General features: G+C 36.1%; 1 protein-coding gene across 1 annotated transcript in view; it reads right to left on the reverse strand.

The window, feature by feature from the left end:
• CACNA2D3 (calcium voltage-gated channel auxiliary subunit alpha2delta 3) overlaps nucleotides 1-18,892 on the reverse strand; it is a 688,395-nt gene that overhangs the window by 498,395 nt on the left and 171,108 nt on the right. The window contains exon 3 of the mRNA XM_058170578.1: nucleotides 7,064-7,180. Within this exon, the coding sequence (XP_058026561.1) occupies nucleotides 7,064-7,180 (117 nt within the window). The remainder of the gene's footprint in view (nucleotides 1-7,063; nucleotides 7,181-18,892) is intronic.

The following is an 18,892-nucleotide window of genomic DNA, read 5'->3' on the forward strand; positions in this document are numbered from 1 at the left end:
CAGTTACCATTTTAGAACGGTGGGGAGGGAGAAAAGAGAGAGTAGGAGGTAGGAAAGAGGAGAAGAGGAAGGAAGAGGGGTAGAAGAGGGAGAAGGAAGGTGTAGGGTGGAGGGAGGAGAGGATGTAGATAAGAGAAGGAGAGGAAGGTTTGGATAGTAAAAGAAGGTAGAAGAGGGGAGTGTTAAAAAGGGGGGTGGTGACTGGGCAGGCCCGACTAAATGTATATAACTGTACATTGAATGAATTGTTTGACATGATTGTAAAAATAAAACTTTTTTACTAAAAAAAAAAGATTCAAAATAAACCCACTCTTTCTGAAAAGACCTAAACACTATAAACTCTGACAATATTTGCAATTTTAAAAATATGTATTATGAAACTGTGAGACACAGTGATTGAATAAATCCATCCAATACTGCAATCACAGTCTTTTATTTACTCAGGAATTTCCTGCTTTTCCAACCCTGATCTAGGAAGGAATAACCAAATTTAAAGGGACCTTAGAGATCTTCTAGTCCAAGCCCCTGCTCAGGTAGGAAACCCTATACCATTTCAGGCAAATGATTGACCAATCTCTTCTTTAAAAACTTCCAGTGTTGGAGTACCCACTTCTGGAGGCAAGATGTTCCACTGATTAATTCTGTTGGGAATTTTCTTTTAGTTGTAGGTTGCTTCTCTCCTTGATTAATTTCCATCATTGTTTCTTGTCCTGCCTTCAGGTGCTTTCAATTTCAGAAAGCATTCTTTATATGTTTTAGCCTCCAGTCCCCTAATCATATTTATAGTTATTCTCTGCACTCTTTCTAGAGTCTCAACTTCTTTTTTTACTTTGTGGAGACCAAAACTGGATGCAGTATTCCAAGTCTTACCAAGGCATTATAAAGCAGTACTAAGGACTTCCGGTTTGGCACCGTAGGTGATGGCGGTGATCTTTATGATCACCAACCTCTGGATTATGTGGAATCGCTAGGACAGCTTAAATCTGCTGTTCAGCGGTTCGAAAAACCCCCTCTTCGGGAGAAGGAGAAGGGGTGAGCTGAGGGCAGAGGTTGAATTTCCCTAAAGTCCCTGAGAAAAAAGGGGTTTGAAGGGTTAAGTTCCCTCCAGTAACCCGAAGTGCTCCAGATCCGAGGATTCTTCTGCTTTGGCGGAACCAATCACCACGACCAAACGCCGAGATTTATTTTGGACAATAAAGGATTATACCGGACAGAACGAAAGTGGGAGAACTTTATGCAAGTAGCCAAGCCGATTCCCCGATACCTTGTAACAAGCTTGAAAACAGTAAAAAAATGGAGGCGAATTGTTAACAAGTTAACGAGTGGAAAGCGAAAGTGATACTTTCAGCGTTTGTCTGCAGTTGGTAATTTGCATGTTACTTGCTGCTTTTACTCTTTAACTCTTTGCTGCCTGCTGATAGAATCTAGGGGAGATTTTTAAATACTGCTTTAAAAGACTGTGTTTCTTAGAGGTTAAGAAGATTTAAAGTGAATATTAAGTTGGAAATAAATAAATAAATAATTTTATAGAAGATGGCAGCCAAACAATTAAAGTCTACTGTAACAAAGAGCTCTGGAACTTTATCAGCTGGTGCCTCTCCAGCTCATACAGCAGAGACTAGAACATTGAATTTAGAGGCGTTACAAGAGAACTTAAAAGGCTTTATAGAAGAAAAATTTAAAGTAATAACTGATGAGATGTCTGAAATGAAAGAGCAGATATCAGAAATTCAAGTGGGAAATAAAGAAGTTAAAGAAGGATTTGTAATGGCAGTACAAGTTTGGCAACGAATGTGATTTTATTGGAAGAGGAGGTTGAAGAAATTAAGCAACATAATTTAAAATTAGAAAATAAAATGGATGAATTTCAAAGTAAAATGGAAAAACAGAGGATGAAATAGTTTTGATACAATATAGAAATATGGAATTTGCTCTTAGAATTCGAGGTTTGAAAGAAAATAAGGAAGAGAATTTAAGGAAATTTTTCTGAAGTATTTGCTGAGATATTAGCAGCTCGTCCAGCAGATGTGGCTTATCAAATTGATAAAATATATCGTGAATTCTTGGATAGCAAGGCAAAAAAGTTGCCAAGGGATGTTGTTATTTATTTTACAAACAGAACAGTGAGAAATCAGATTTTGCAAGCTTCATATAAGGGGAGAAGATTCAGATTGCTGGTCAAGATATTTTGATATTAAAGGAAATTCCACCAAAATGTTAAGGGCTAGGAAGGAATTTGCCTTCCTGGTGAATGAACTTAAAAACATCAGATTGAATATAGATGGGATATTCCAACTGGTATAATAGTATATTATGCAGGAAAGTACATCGTTTCAATACGGTTGGAAAAGCAAGAGAATTTTATGTTGAGGTATTAAAAGTTGGAAGTCTTCCCCCATTGGAAGCTAGAAGAAGGGAGGCTGAAGTGAAGGAAAGAGAAGTGAAGCAGGTACAAGAACAGATTGTGATGGAAGAAGATTTATTACAAGTGTTGGAAATACCTACGACGGGTTTAGATTCAAAAGAACAAAGGCTGACAAGAGCTGCTGCTAAACGCAAGGAACAAGAGATGAAGGCACAACAACAACTGGCAACTACTACAACGGAAACAGTGGGAGGAGCAAGGCCTAAAGTAAAATGTGATCTGCGGCTGGTGTTCCAAAAGTTTCCTTCGGCCGATAATGGCAATTAAACTATTATCTTGGAATGTTAACGGCCTGAATTCACCGCAGAAGAGAAGAGAAGTATTTCATTATTTGAAACAATTTAAAAATGACATTACCTGTTTACAAGAAACACATATTAGATCTTGCTAAATGTTGGAGATGCGATCGTGAAGATGTTACTTATTACCATTTGGATTAAAGTATGGTGGATCATGCAGAATATTTTGAAAAAGAAGATTAAGTTTACTCCGCAGTTCTTTCTACTAGGAATAATTATGGACTATACAGCTATAGAGACTAAATTGATTTTGAACTTAATAACAGTCGCAAGACTTTTGATTGCTCAGTATTGGAAGAAAGAAGAATTACCTACAATCGAAGAATGGACACTCAAAGTATCAAATCTGGCAGAGATGACAAAAATCTCCGCTTACTTGAAAGACTATATACTAGAAAAATATATTTTAGAATGGAAAATGTGGATTGATTATATTTAAAATAAGTATCAGATAAAAAAAATATCGAATAGCATATGAGTAAATTTAGGAAATATTTTGTATTAGATATATTTTTGAAGGAGAGGGGAATTGAGAGTGTGACTAAGTGTGGTGTGACTAGAGATTATAATTTAGGAATTATTTTGGATTATGATTGTTAGTTTTGATACCCTGCATTTTGTTCTGGGAAGTCGGGTGGGGGTGGGGGTAAGGGGAGGGAATTGGGGGTTTTGGTAGAGATGGAGTGATGGTTAATGTACAGGGATTATTGAAGAAATATAATTAATGTAGGGTCGGGTCTGCATAGTTACCATTTTAGAACGGTGATGAGGGAGAAAAGAGAGAGTAGGAGGTAGGAAAGAGGAGAAGAGGAAGGAAGAGGGATAGTAGAGGGAGAAGGAAGGTGTAGGGTGGAGGGAGGAGCGGATGTAGATAAGAGAAGGAGAGGAAGGTTTGGAAAGTAAAAGAAGGTAGAAGAGGGAAGAGTGTTAAAAAGGGTGGTGGTGACTGGGCAAGCCCGACTAATTGTATATAACTGTACATTGGATGAATTATTTGATATGATTGTAAAAATAAAACTTTTTATAAAAAATAAAAATAAAATAAAGCAGTACTAAGACTTCATGTGATCTTGATTCTAACCTTCTGTTAATACAGCCTAAGACTGTTTTAGCCTTTTTGGCAGCTACAGCACACTGCTAGCTCATATTTAAGTGACTGTCCACTAGAATTCCAAGCTTTCTCTCACAGTTACTACTATTGAGCCAGGTACCACCTATATTATACCTGTGCACTTGGTTTTTCTTGCCTAAATATAGAACCTTACTTTCCTCACCATTAAATTTCATTTTGTTAAATAGTGCCCAATGTTCAAGTCTGTCAAGATCATTCTGTATCTTGAGCCTATCTTCTGGAGCATCATCTGGTGGTGATGCTGTCTAACAAATATATTTCTATCTTATTAAGTAGTAGGTTGTGGTTTACTTTATCAAATACCTAACTGAAGTCCAAGCAAATTATATCCACAGCATTTATCTGGTCCACTAATTTTGTCACTTTGTCAAAGAACGCAGTAAGATTTGTCTGGCATGTTCTGTTTTTGACAAACCCATGTTGGCTTTTGGTTATGACTTTGTTTGCCTCTAGGTGTTCACAGGTTCATTGCACAATTATCTTTTCCAGAATCTTTCCAGGTATTGATGTCAGGCTGATAGGTCTGTAGTTTTCTGGATCCATTTTTCCCCCACTTTTTTGAAGATGAGAACTGTATCAGCTCTTTTCCAGTCCTCTGGTAATTCCCCATTGCTTCAGGATCGTTGAAAGATATAGTTCAGTGGTTCTGAGATCATGTCTGCTAGTTCCTTCAGAACCTTGGGGATCCATCTGGTCCTAGTGATTTGAACTCGTCTAAGGTGGACAGGTGCTCTCTTACAATTTTTTTGTCTTTTAAGTTGTATTTCTAATCTATTTTTTATGGTACTGTTTTTAATAGGTTGGACTGTTTTTTTCCTTTTGTGTAAAGACAGATGCAAAAACTGAATTAAGCATTTCTTTTTCCCTGTTGATCATCACCTGTTTGCCATTTTCTCCCATTAACGGACTAAAAATTTCCTTGACTTTTTTCTTGTTTTTTAACATGTTGAAAGGAGCTTTTGTTCTTGTTGTTATATTTGACTGTCGCAATTCTTAGTTCTTTTTTTAAAAACTATTGTTGCAATTTTGAGTTTTAGCTTTCCCGACTTCATCTTTGTAGGCTTGGGTTATTTGCTAATATTCTGTCTTAGTTATGTGGCCCTCTTCCACTTTTTATACTTGTCCTTTTTGTCTTTCAATTTATCAGGGCGTTAACTCAATTTCAAGGAAGGAAGGAAGGAAGGAAGGAAGGAAGGAAGGAAGGAAGGAAGGAAGGAAGGAAGGAAGGAAGGAAGGAAGGAAGGAAGGATTTGGAAGTTTATTTTTAAATGGAGGATAGAAGGAGTGGTGGAAATAAAATGTATTTGCTCAGTATCTCCATGCTACTACAGTGTTTCCCTGAAAATAAGACCCTGTCTTATATTTTTTTTGAACCCTGAAATAAGCACTTGGCCTTATTGCCATGCGTTCATAAGCCCGTTTGGGCTTATTATCAGGGGATGTCTTGTTTTGGGGAAAACAGGGTAGTCCAAAATGAAAGTAGCAAAATACCTGTACCATTTCACAAGAAAATAGAAGTATGCCGAAGTATACCACTTTTAAACACCTCTTTGTGAATGTATCCTCCGATTAAAAAAAACAGAAAACTAAAAGTGAACAGGAATTCCAAATTGATTGCTGTCAAACTTCATACAGAATGATTTACATATTAGTTATAGAAATGAGCAGAGAAACTTTATTTCCAAAGACCGCACATATTTTAATAAAAAAATAAATAAGAATGCTTACATTTTGTCTTTGTTCTATTTTTGTTTTTATGCCACCTATTCTGATTTTGCTTCTTATGAAGAAAGAAAATGAATTCTGTAAAATGTAAACTATTACAGGTCTATCTACATTTGCTCTTTAGAGATTTCAGTAGGGATTTTCCATGTACTTTAAACATAATTTTACAAGTCTAAAAGCTTGTTCTTCTTAAAATAAAAGGCAAAATTAAATTCTATATCAAACATATTTTTGCAGGGTTTTTTTCTGTACTCTCACATAATTACAACACAGAAGAGACCTATTTATTACACCACTTAATCTTTCGCCTTTTCTTTCCTATTTCAATTGTTTTCCTCAAGTAAGATAAACCTTACAATAATCTTTAAAAACTCACAATATCTAATTCATAAGGAAATTCTATGATCAAGATAGGGAAAAAAGAAATAGCAATACTCAAAAACCACGTACCTATTCTTGTTGACATAGCCTTCAAAATAATTCATACACTTCTATGAGCAGGTAAATTCTGACAACTAATTTCAAGTCCTAGTCTCTTGAGGTTTTTTTTGTTTTGCAAAAACTGCTGATAACAGGAGACTAAGCTGACGGCTATGGACATTGTAAGTATGTACCATTTATAGGAGACAACAGGTGCAAGAACCTTCATTACTGAAGAAAGTCTGTTCAAAGTCTTCTAAATATATGCAAATGACCCTTGATGTATAAAGCAAGAATTTAAAATGCATAGTGAAGGGGAAATATACTATCAAAAAAGCAACATTTTCACTTTAGCAAAACATAAATCAAGGTATATATATAAATCAACTAACTTTTTTTACATTCACACAGTGCTACCCTAAACTAAAGTGCAGTGAGCCATTTATGATCATTCAGTAGGTGAGCATGAGAAATTATCCTTAAAATAAATTGGAGAAAAAGTTCTGAGAAATTTTCATTGTATTTTCTGCTTCATTATGCTAGTCTACAAGGTGGCTCAGAGTTTAACACAAGTCTTGCTTTTTTAAAACATGAAAAACAAAATCTTATGTTATTTTTAGTGAATTGTGAGGTCTTTTCCATAACTTTCTACTAGATCATATCTTTTCTTTTCTTTTATGTACACTGAGAATGTATGCACCAAGACAAATTCCTTGTGTGTCCAATCACACTTGGCCAATAAAAAATTCTATTCTATTCTATTCTATTCTATTCTATTCTATTCTATTCTATTCCCTGGAGTAGCTTAGAAACAATGTGATGTGATACCAGATCATGTTGACTGCTGCTTTGTGGAATATCTAACTAGTAGAAAGCTGTTGAAAGAACTCAACACATTTTTATTTTTTCAATATATACCTGTTTGGACAATAAAATGCATCCCATTACCCCTGCAAATGCAAGAAAATTCCATGCCACTTCCAAAAAGGAATCTTATTTTGGAGGTGAAGATTTCTGAGAAATATAAGGAAGGGTTTTGGCTTCACACTACTTGCTACCTACCCGGACAGCTTCAGCCTTTTTATGAAACATCTCTTCCATATTCTTGGCTAGTTTCTTCACAAGTTGAAGGCCATCAATTTCTTCAATGGTAACCTCCTTTTCATATTCCTTGTATTTCTGCAAGACAAAAGGAATGCATTAAGAGAAGTATCAAAACATTGTTTTCATGTATATGTTACAGATACTTCTGCAATAGCAATTTTCATGAAAGAATAAATTAATTGTTTCGGTATAATCCCACATTTAAGAAATATTTTCATTCCTGAAATGTTTTAGATACTTATATGCAGTTGAATGAAAGCAAAAGTAATTTTATTGTTAGGGTGAATTTACATATTTACCATAAACTGTGATTAGTCCTATCTATGGACTCATTTGCCATTTTCATGCTTTTAGAAATTTGCAAAAAAAAAATTGTGTTTAGAATGACCTGTCTCAAAATTGAAATGCCTCATTTCACATCTGAAGCAGTCTGTCTTGATCAATTTGGAAGATTCTCAAGCTCAAAATAGCCAATTTCACATTTCAGACAGCTGTTTGGAACCCAAACAGGGCTTTTCAAACTTAAGAGCCTTTGAATTCAAAACATTTTGTGTATAACTCCTTCATTCAAAATGGAGTTGTTTGAAATCCCTGGTCTTGAAGATAATAATGATAATAATAATAATAATAATAATAATAATAATAACAACAACAACAACAACAACAACAACAACAACTACTACTACAACTACAACTACTACAACAACAACAACAACAACAGAGTTGGCAGGGACCTTGGAGGCCTTCTAGTCTAACCCCCTGCCCAGGCAGGAAACCCTACACCATCTGTAGGGTTGTAAGATGTAAGGTACAATCCATTTTCTGATTAATGAGACCGTGTTTTGACCTTTATTTATGATACTGTTCCTGGTTCATTAGTACTGCTCTATGACTTTAATTGTGTTAATTTCTTAGCATAAAATAGAATAAGGGCTTCCAACTTTCGTAAATGGATTTGTTCCTCTTTTGTTCAATCCTACCTCTATCTTTTTCTAGAGACTATTGTGACTTCTTGTTCTTTGTGTTTGACTTATACCCATTTTCTTTTGCACTATTTTCTTTTAGATTTAAGCATTTGTTAAGGGTTTTGCTTTTGACTGCCCTTATGGTTACTCACCAAAATATATAAGAGTTAAGATACATAGGCCTTGTTACTGATACCCACAATTTCTTGTAATGCAGGCTAATATCCAAGGCATATCCAAGGCATAGACCAAGCCAGTTCAGTCTAGTGGTTAAGCTAGAAAGCAAGAAACTGTGAGTTCAAGTCCTGCTTCGACATAAATACCAGCTGAGTGACCTTGGGTCAGTCATTCTCTCTCAGCTCAACTAACCTCACAGGGTTGTTGTTGTGGAAACATAGGAGAAGGAAAGAATGTTGGATATGCTCACCACCTTGAGTTATTTGTAAAAATAATAATGGATGATATAAGTAATCAAATAAATAAATATCCTAATTATGCTGAAATTCAACTCTGACATATGTTGTTATGAATATCAACATACATCTAATTCATATATCATCAAACCTACTTCCTATGCTGGGCTTTGGACTTAAGAGCACAGCTGATAGACAGTTAGTAGGAAAACTGTTTAAAAAAGCATCTGCAGAATGCCTTGAAATATTCTCATATACAAAAATTCCAAAGAAAAGCTTTAAATATAGCAAAGATAATCAAATAAAAGGATTAGGACCTTATAATTGTCTTTAGTGAGGTCTGCAACTGGCCATCCTAACAAATATGATCAATTGTTAAAGGAAGAACAGTGATTTCATTGCCAATACTTTTTTATAAAGGAACTCTAGTTGCATGCCTCAGTGACTAACTCTATTCCTATTGTTCATTATAATTGTCCATGCAATAAAGAGTGTAGAGTTTCCAATTTTGTTGTCAGTTATGGTTTATGGCTAGTAAAGAAGATAAATCTCACAAGCAAATTAGGATGGCATGTGAGAATATTCTGAATAGCAAAAAGGAGATTATATAACAAATGGTTGGGTTAGCAGATTATATGGGGCAGAAGCCATTCCGCTGAAAAGATTTCAATAGTCAACATGTTGGATGGTAAGCTACTGGCATCAGATGGTGGAGAGAAAAATTACCAGTAACTCTCCCAGCAAATCTCAGTAAAAAAAAAAAATACAAACAAAAAAATGTGGCCCAAGGCTCCTGTTGCAAAAAGGAATTTAGTTTTTCTCTTTAAGTGGAAGTTCTCTGATGCAGAGAATCAATGCTATTGCCAAAAATAGTATGTGGTTCGCATGCAGATGGACTCGGCTATCTGGACACACAATGCTCTGCTGTTCAGGAGCATCCATTGTTTCATTCACACTTCAGTTGACTGTCATATTTAATGAGTCATTTTGTCCAGCTTTACTAAGAGGATTATGCCATTGTTTAAATAGCAGAAGAGAAGATGGATATATCTTATTTTTATTACTAAACAATTATCATTTTCATAACTGTAAATTATATTTAGAGGCTTATCAACAGACGAATACAGCTCAGAGGAATTCATTGGCCCTATGCCAACAGAAAAGCAAGGGTTTACTTTGGAAGGAAAGGTTGATATTGTGTATTAAAGTCACAAGTTCTATATGCTAATGATGCCAGGTGTACCATCTCTGACATTTTCTAGATAATTACTACCAAGGTTTAGGTAGATAATATGGTACCAGTGGGTAAGAATGTGCCTACAGACACTTGGCAGTCCTCCATCTGGTTAATTTAAAAAAGGGACATTCAAAATCCAAACGCAGTCTACAGTATTAACTTTATTTACTAGAAAGTTCCCAAATCCCATAATCTTACAATTTGGAATACTGGATAGCTAAAAAGCAATGCTTTGTGTTGGAGGTGTGGTATCCTGCTTTAAAAGACAAATGAAAAATGGGGAAATCATCTTTAGAACATATGACATAGAATCTTAGAGCTGGAAGGGTCTAACACCTGCTCAAGGCAGGAGACCTTATACCAGTGGTATAAGGACCAGCATGGGGGAGGGAGAGAGAATGGTCACACATGCACCTGCCTTTCACACAAATGGAGCTGTGCGCACACACGTGCTTGCCCACTGCTCATGCAAGTTGAGCTGCGCACGTGCACTAACACATCACTTCTGCAGCCTGGTTCCGAACGGGCCAAGGCCCAGTAGTGGGCTGCAGCCCTGGGGTTGGGGACCCCTGCCTTATATCATCCCAGTCCAATGGTTGTCCAGTCTATTTTTGAAAATCTCCAGCAATGGAGCATACCCAACTCCTGGAGGCAAGCTATTCCATTGATTAATTGTTCTCACTGTCAGAAAAATTATCCTTACTTCTAGATTCATCTCTGTTTAACAGCCTTCCACCCATCACTTCTTGCCCTGCCCTCTGATGCCTTGGAAAATAACTCAATCCCCGCTTCTCTAGGATAGCTCCTTGAGTACTGGAAGACATTATAATGTCCTTCCTAATTCTTCTCTTTGATAGACCAGACATACCTAGCTCCATCAACTGTTCATTATACAGTTTAGCCTTTACTTTGTTAAGAACAAAATTGGCATTTAAATACCAGCAATTCCCTAATGAGGCTAGTGAGAACTGTTACATTAACAAATTCCAGCTGTACTCCTTGACCTTGAAGGGATTTTCCAAGTAGTTATTAACTTGGAAAAGTAGAAAATGTCTAGAATTTAATCCACATCATGGTAGACATGAATATATCTCCCACTAGCCATTTTGTGAGACCATTCACAGCCATATACTTTCAAAATGCTAAGTGTGCCCACTTAGTTCAAAAAGATATAGAGCCATATAAATAAGTGGGGTCATGCATTCATCTTAGAATATAATATAAGGTGTAGAATATAACAACAGAGTTGGAAGGGACCTTGGAGGCCTTCTAGTCCAACCCCCTGCCCAGGCAGGAAACTCTACACCATCTCAGTCAGATGGTTATCCAACATTTTCTTAAAAATTTCCAGTGTTGGAGCATTCACAACTTCTGCAGGCAAGTCGTTCCACTTATTAATTGTTCTAACTGTCAGGAAATTTCTCCTTAGTTCTAAATTGCTTCTTTCTTTGATCAGTTTCCACCCATTGCTTCTTGTTCTACCCTCAGGTGCTTTGGAGAACAGCCCGACTCCCTCTTCTTTGTGGCAACCCCTGAGATATTGGAACACTGCTATCATGTCTCCCCTAGTCCTTCTTTTCATTAAACTAGACATACCCAGTTCCTGCAACAATTCTTCATATGTTTTAGCCTCCAGTCCCCTAATCATCTTTGTTGCTCTTCTCTGCACTCTAGGAGTCTCAACATCTTTTTTACATCGTGGCGACCAAAACTGGATGCAATATTCCAAGTGTGGCCTTACCAAGGCATTATAAAGTGGCACTAACACGTCACGTGATCTTGATTCTATCCCTCTGTTTATGCAGCCCAGAACTGTGTTGGCTTTTTTAGCAGCTGCTGCACACTGCTGGCTCATATCTAAATGGTTATCCACTAGGACTCCAAGATTCCTCTCACAGGTACTACTATTGAGCAAGGTACCAAATATACAGTACTTGTGCATTTTTATTTTTATTTTTTTTTGCCTAAATGTAGAACCTTACTTTTTTCACTGTTGAATTTCATTTTGTTAGATAGCGCCCAATGTTCAAGTCTGTCAAGATCTTTCTGTAACTTGAGCCTATCTTCTGGAGTGTTGGATATTCCTGCCAGCTTGGTGTCATCTGCAAATTTGATGAGTTCCCCATCTATCCCCTCGTCCAGGTCATTGATGAAGATGTTGAAGAGTACTGGGCCTAAAACAGAGCCTTGGGGTACTCCACTGCATACTTCCCTCCATGTGGATGTAGTTCTGTTGAGGACTACACATTGAGTGTGGTTGGTCAGCCAGTTACGAATCCATCTGGTGGTGGTGCTGTCTAACCCACATTTTTCTACTTTATCTAGTAGTAGGTTATGGTCTACTTTATCAAATGCTTTGCTGAAGTCCAAGTAAATTATATCAACAGCATTCCTCTGGTCTACTAATTTTGTCATTTTGTCAAAGAATGCGATAAGATTAGTCTGGCATGATCTGTTTTTGACAAACCCATGTCGGTTTTTGGTTATTACTTTGTTTGCTTCTAGGTGTTCGGTGATTCGTTGCTTGATTATCTTTTCCAGAATCTTCCCTGGTATTGAGGTCAGGCTGATAGGTCTGTAGTTTCCTGGATCTGTTTTTTTTTCCTTTTTTGAAGATGGGAACTACATCAGCTCTTTTCCAGTCCTCTGGCAGCTCCCCTGTGCTCCAGGATCTTTGAAAGATATAGTTCAGTGGTTCTGAAATCACATCTGCCAGTTCCTTCAGAACCTTGGGGTGTAATCCATCCGGTCCTGGTGATTTGAACTCGTCTAGGGTAGACAGGTGTTCACTTATCATTTTCTTCCCTATTTTAACTTGTGTTTCTAATCTGTTTTTTGTAGTGCTGTTTTTGATAGGTTGGATTGTTTTTTCCTTTGGTGTAAAGACAGATGCAAAACATGAGTTAAGTAGATCTACTTTCTCCCTGTTGCTTGTCATCTTCTTGCCACTTTCTCCCAGCAATGGGCCAATTGTTTCCTTGACTTTTTTCTTGTTTTTAACATGTTGGATGAAGCTTTTTTTGTTATTTTTTACTTTTGTCGCTAGCCTTTGTTCATTGTGAGCCTTAGCTTTCCTCACTTCATCTTTACAGGCTCGGGCTATTTGCTGATATTCTGACTTAGTTATTTGCCCCTCTTTCCACTTTTTATATTTGTCCTTTTTGACTTGTTGATCTTGTTCAGATCTTGCTTAACCATAGGTTGTTTACTAAATTACAAAGGTTGGGTTTGCACAGCATGCTATGATACAATAAAAATAACATTGTGGCTTAGTGTGGTATGTGAACTCAGTCATGGTCTCAGCCTCAAAGAAAGACAAGAGTAGTAAGTGATAAAAGATCATTTTGAGCTTCTGTTGGATTGTCATTTTGGAATGGTTATGATTACGCACCTATGGTTAAATTGTTTATTTTTATAGTCCAATGCTTAATTTAATTCTACTTAATTTATTCAATTTAGGCACCACCTGCCTCCAAACTGGCAGTGTATATTAAAGCCAACAGAATATGGCATAGAATACAATAATTATGAAAGAAATAAAAAGGAAATAAAAACACTCTCAAAGATCTAATAGGAGCCCCAGAGCCTGGGAAAGTAGCCATGTCTTTAAGGCTTTCTAGGATGCCATCAGGGTGGGAGTCTCATCAGCATGAAGCTCATTTCAGAGGGCAAACATTGTAACTGAGAACAAACGGGGTGTTTCCCGTTTCCCCAGATATTATATTACTTAATTGGAGAGATTCAGAACATGCCAACCTGAGATCAACTGCCCAGGCTGATCCCATTTATTTTATTTATTTTTATTTTATTTATTTATTTTGTCACAACAGTATATATAAACATAAGCATGAAAATAACTATATAATATATAAGCATATATATAAGCATAAGTATGTAATAACTATATTAATTGGCTATAATGAAAGGAAACAATAGGACAGGAACGGTAGGCACGCTTGTGGTCTTATGCACACCCCTTATAGTCCTCTTAGGAATGGGGTGAGGTCAATAGTAGACAGTTTTTGGTTAAAGCTTTGGGGATTTTGAGAAGAGACCACAGAGTCAGGTAGTGTGTTCCAAGCGTTACAGAAGTCATATTTTCTGCAATCAAGATTGAAGCGATTAATATTAAGTTTAAATCTATTGTATCCATGGGAGAAGTATAATCTTCCTTTATTGGAAGTAGCTCCCTCACTGGGGTTTGGTTTTTTTTTCAAATTCATATTTTAAAAGTAAAGAAGCTTAACTCACTTCTGTTGTTTAAAGTTTTCCTTTACATGTCATTTTCTAAAACAAATCAAAACGCTAAGCAGCAAGAAGAGAATATTTAATCAGTTCCTACTTTAAAAGATGGACTTTTTAGCCTCTCTGCATGCACCCAATAGCAAAATTTAACAAGCTCTGATATGAGAGAAAAATGGCACTATGCTAGATTACTTTAATGAGAGTATTTCTCCTTCCACCTGCCCATTTTCTATGCCAATGGAACACATCAGGGGCTGAGCTATTTCTCCCTCAATTTGCACATTACGGTTTTTTTTTCATCATCAAGAAATAAATGTCATGCTTTGATAGTATTATCTAAGATCAATAGCTGTTTTCTTCCTCCTTGATTAAATATGACAGTAGATAAAAATGGGCAAGTTATTGTCAACATAATTTGAAGTCAAGACATCAATATTCAATTGCTAAAATCAAAGAAAAAATGTTAAATAATAAATGATAAGCATCGCTCTATTGCTTCTGTAGTTTTGATTATATCCAATCAGTGATTCTGAAAATGGAGATTCTGGTTTTTATACAGTCCAAGTTCTATTTTAAAGAAAAAAGAAGATGAGAAATGGCTCTGCTGAATACATTGAATTTGGTGAAAGGTGGCAAGATGAAAGATGAATTGATTCCATTACAAGTTTTGTGTGGACTTCAGAGATCAAGGATTCTTTTAAAAATCAAGATCTAAATCAACTGTCTTAAAGGACTACTGTGCTTATTAAATTGATAGGTCAAGAAATTAGAAGGCTGCTTATTTCTTGCAGTGAACATATTCCATTCTTATAAATAATTTTGCTAGCAATTAGCCTCCCTTAAAATTTGGTAACGTGGAAAGGAAGGACTATACCAGTGAAAAGGAGCTAGAAATGAACTCGCTTAATTTGTACCCATCGCTCAGTATATCTATACAAGAAAAATGAACACTATGATAACAATTTCAATTTCCAGCTAGAGTACTTCTTTTAATAGAGTTTCATCCAATGAACTCATCAACCATGACTTCCACTAGGATATTTTATCTTAGCTCTCTTACACCCAGCACCCTGACACATTTCGAGATGATTAGGAAGAAGAAAACAGCCTTAACCTATTCTTCTCACTTTTTGTTTCCTTGTTTTTCAGCTAACTCAACATCTCAGACTCAACATTATTCAATTGTGATTTTTGGGTTGTTTGTTTGTTTTCAAAAGTCTATAATTCTGCATGGTGGCCATTTAGTCATGAGCCATCAACTGGACCTTGTGTTTAGATTGCTTTACGGTAATTTACGGTAAAGGACAACACATGTAGGACCTCAGAAGCTGCTCAGAAGACTAAAGGTCTGGTTCTATATTTCGGACCAAGCCTGGCACATCTGCCAACAAGTGCTGCATTGCAGATTGGGGTGGGGCCAAGGTCATCTGGACTGTTCTCTATGATATAACTCTTAACCCTGTATTTTGACAAATCACCTCCACCACAGGTCAATCCACCACCAGAATGGTTCCCCAACCTTCTAGAGCAGGGGTCTCCAACCTTGGTCCCTTTAAGACTTGTGGACTTCAACTCCCAGAGTCCCTCAGCCACCAAAGCTGGCTGACGGACTCTGGGAGTTGAAGTCCACAAGTCTTAAAGGGACCAAGGCTGGAGACCCCTGTTCTAGAGCAGACTTGAAGGTTGAGGGAGGCACAGGAGGGGGGGAAAACTGAATCAGTGCATTTCAATTATATATGTGATTCTAGAGATTGGTGTGTAGGGAGCACTTTTTAAAAAAATAAATAATATTTGCATTATATATTGTTACTGTTTCAATTATTAAAAGACACTCAAAGTCATCATAAAATAATTACTTAGAAATGACACAAGAAATTAAATGTCTGCAATTTAAGGCCATATCAAAACTCTGTTGCATTCCCTGTGTAAATATGTACAGCTGCTAGAAAAACAAGTGCAAACCAACTACCGCTGCACCACAAAAATATTCAACTATCACATCCTTTTGTTAGTAGAATCAGCATTGGCAAGGCATTCTTTACTATCCAAGAACATTTATCATGTCAGAAAAAAACCCTGCATACTCAAGTGCTCACACATTCATTCTACAGAATCTATTGTGCCACATCATTTCATATAATAGAAAAAAGAAACACTTTTTCACTCCCAAAAATGTTTATGTTATTCTTGTACTTGGATCATATTTTTAGTTGTGTGTGATTATAAACTTGTGGGAGAAGTTTTGCACATTTTTTAAAAAAAATGAAATAGTGTACAAGCCACCAAACTTTTGTTTTAAAAATTAGAAAATATCAGAAAATAATGTCCACTGGAAAACTGTACATAAAAACATATTTCACTACAACTTCACCTTCTCAATGTATCCTTGTGCATGTAAAAAGTATTTCTGAACAAGAAGAGGAGAGAAGCAAGCAGGAAGGGCATCAAATTCTATGGACAGAGTATTGACAGCCTTATGTCCAGAAACATGACCACATGAGCTAATTTTACTTTATTGTAAAGCTGCATTAACACAATCTTGCAGATATGAAAATTCGTCCTCTCTCCCATCTCCTTTATAGTCAATAAAATAGGCAGGCTTTTCCCTCTAAGCCTCTTGCCCTGACCACATTCCTGCTGCAGACTCAGCTTCCTTTTTGTCTGACAGTTCTCTTAGTTGCATCTCTGCCCTGTATCCCAAGGCCACTCCCACATACCATTTCAGTTGTTCTTTGGGAGCAAATTAAAGAATGTCCAAAATAAGAAACAAATTAGACAGTGAATAGATGTAGTAAATTTCACATAAAATGCAAAATATAGAAGCCATTCAAACTATCGCCGAATAATATTTTATTCCCTGAAATCAGGACGCAGAGCATTGGAGACATATGTGTGTATGAATGAAAGCTAGAGAAATGAAAAGAATTCTTCGTCCCTCATCTGGATCTTTTTGTCCAGATAGATCCTTCTTCATCAAGTATGGGAATTAAGAGCCAGAGTTTCTCAGGGCAAAGAAATCAGCTAGTTGAACAACTGACAGTCCCTCCACTTTAAGTTTGAGAAGCAAACGGCAAAAGTCTACTAAATGACGGGACAAGTAATGGAAAGCAATGCCAGAATTAAATTATAAAGGCTATAAGGAAGAACTATACGTTCATGTTGACAAGAAAACAAACCTACTGTTTTATGGCATACAGTTTGAAATAAGGATTGTTACCAAGCCATGTCATAGTGTGATCTTAAGCCCGGTTCAAGCTTAGTCAAAGTATGCAGAGTCAAACATTTTGGAATCATTGTTGAATTCTTGTTGATTTATTTATTTTATTTATTTTATTTATTTAATCATATTTGTATACCGCCCTATCTCCCGAAGGACTCAGGGCGGTTCACAGGCATATAAAAAAGAACATATAAATACAAATTAAGAACACAAGTAAAAAACTTATTCTAACAGCCGAATTATTAAAACTAATATAAATACTAAGACCAATTAAAATCGATATAAATTTAAAATTTTAAAATTTAAAAATTTAAAAATCTAGTCCAGTCCTGCGCACATAAATAAGTGTGTTTTAAGCTCCCGACGGAAGGTTCGAAGGTCCGAGAGTTGACGAAGTCCTGGGGGGAGCTCGTTCCAGAGGGCGGAAGCCCCCACAGAGAAGGCCCTTCCCCTGGGTGTCGCCAGACGACACTGCCTAGCTGACGGCACCCTGAGGAGTCCCTCTCTGTGAGAGCGCACGGGTGATGAGCCCAAGAAAAAGTTTCAAGAAAGGGTCATACTTATTTGGAAGTATACTGTACTAACAATGAATTTACAAGGCTACATTTCTTAATCATGATTAGATTTCTGCTGTTAGGCAACTAATGGAGTTAGACTATCTAACTATCAAATTTTCCATACTGATATAAGCAGTAATATTGGCAATGTCCCCATACTGTTTGACCATAGTAAGTCACAAACTTTTTAAACAGTTCTAGTTATTAATTTAATATATAAAATACTGTATGTAATCAAACTCTACTGTATATTCATAGCTCACACTTGCTTATATTTCTCTCAGAGATATTTCTCTTGAATCCTATTTCTGTTGTAAACTGATGCAAGTGTGAGTTTCAATTTATATTCTTCATCATCTCTAGATTAAGAACAAACATAATTTCAAGGTGCCTCAATAAACAATCAAATTTAACAAACAACCTAAAATTATTAAACTAATTCAAGTATTTTGGTATATGGCTCAGTGTCACATGTGAATAAGTCCATTTTTCTTTTTCTTTTTTTTTCTTTTTTTATAAATAATATAAATTAAAAACAGTGGACATAGTGTCTCCGGTTTAAAAATTTCCGGTTTAAAAATTTTCATCAAATTTTACCTTAAAATTAATAAATTTCCTTATCTCTATACAAATTTGCACTAATTATCACATTTCAATTATATATATTCTTTCATCTATGTAGGTTGCATCGATATCTAATTCAATCATATCTATCATAGCAAATTAATATAAAAACTTCGAATAGCAAACTTTGCTCATCAATATTCCTTTATCCCAGCATTCCTCCTCCTATCGAGCCAATAATAAAATTTGTTCCAGATTTCATAATACTCTGATTCATTCATATCTTTAAGTTCCAAAGTCAGTCTGTCCATTTCCATTTGTCTTGATGTACACAGGTTTCCTGCTCATGTAGCATCAGTGATCTATCTGGCATAAAAAAATAAGCAGCTGGCTATAAAAAAAAATTAACTGACCTTTTTGAAGTGTTTTTCATTGTATATTTGGGGTGTTCAGGCAATCAAATGTAGTGAATTAATAAACCAGTTTAATACTAATATTATGTATTTATTTGGTATACTTGTATATTGCACTTTCCCAACAAAGCCAGCTCTCACTAGTTAACAAAACCATCCAAACAACACTATTC

The sequence above is a fragment of the Ahaetulla prasina genome, chromosome 2, assembly GCF_028640845.1.
Source record: "Ahaetulla prasina isolate Xishuangbanna chromosome 2, ASM2864084v1, whole genome shotgun sequence".
In the NCBI taxonomy this organism is placed as follows: Eukaryota; Metazoa; Chordata; class Lepidosauria; order Squamata; family Colubridae; genus Ahaetulla; species Ahaetulla prasina.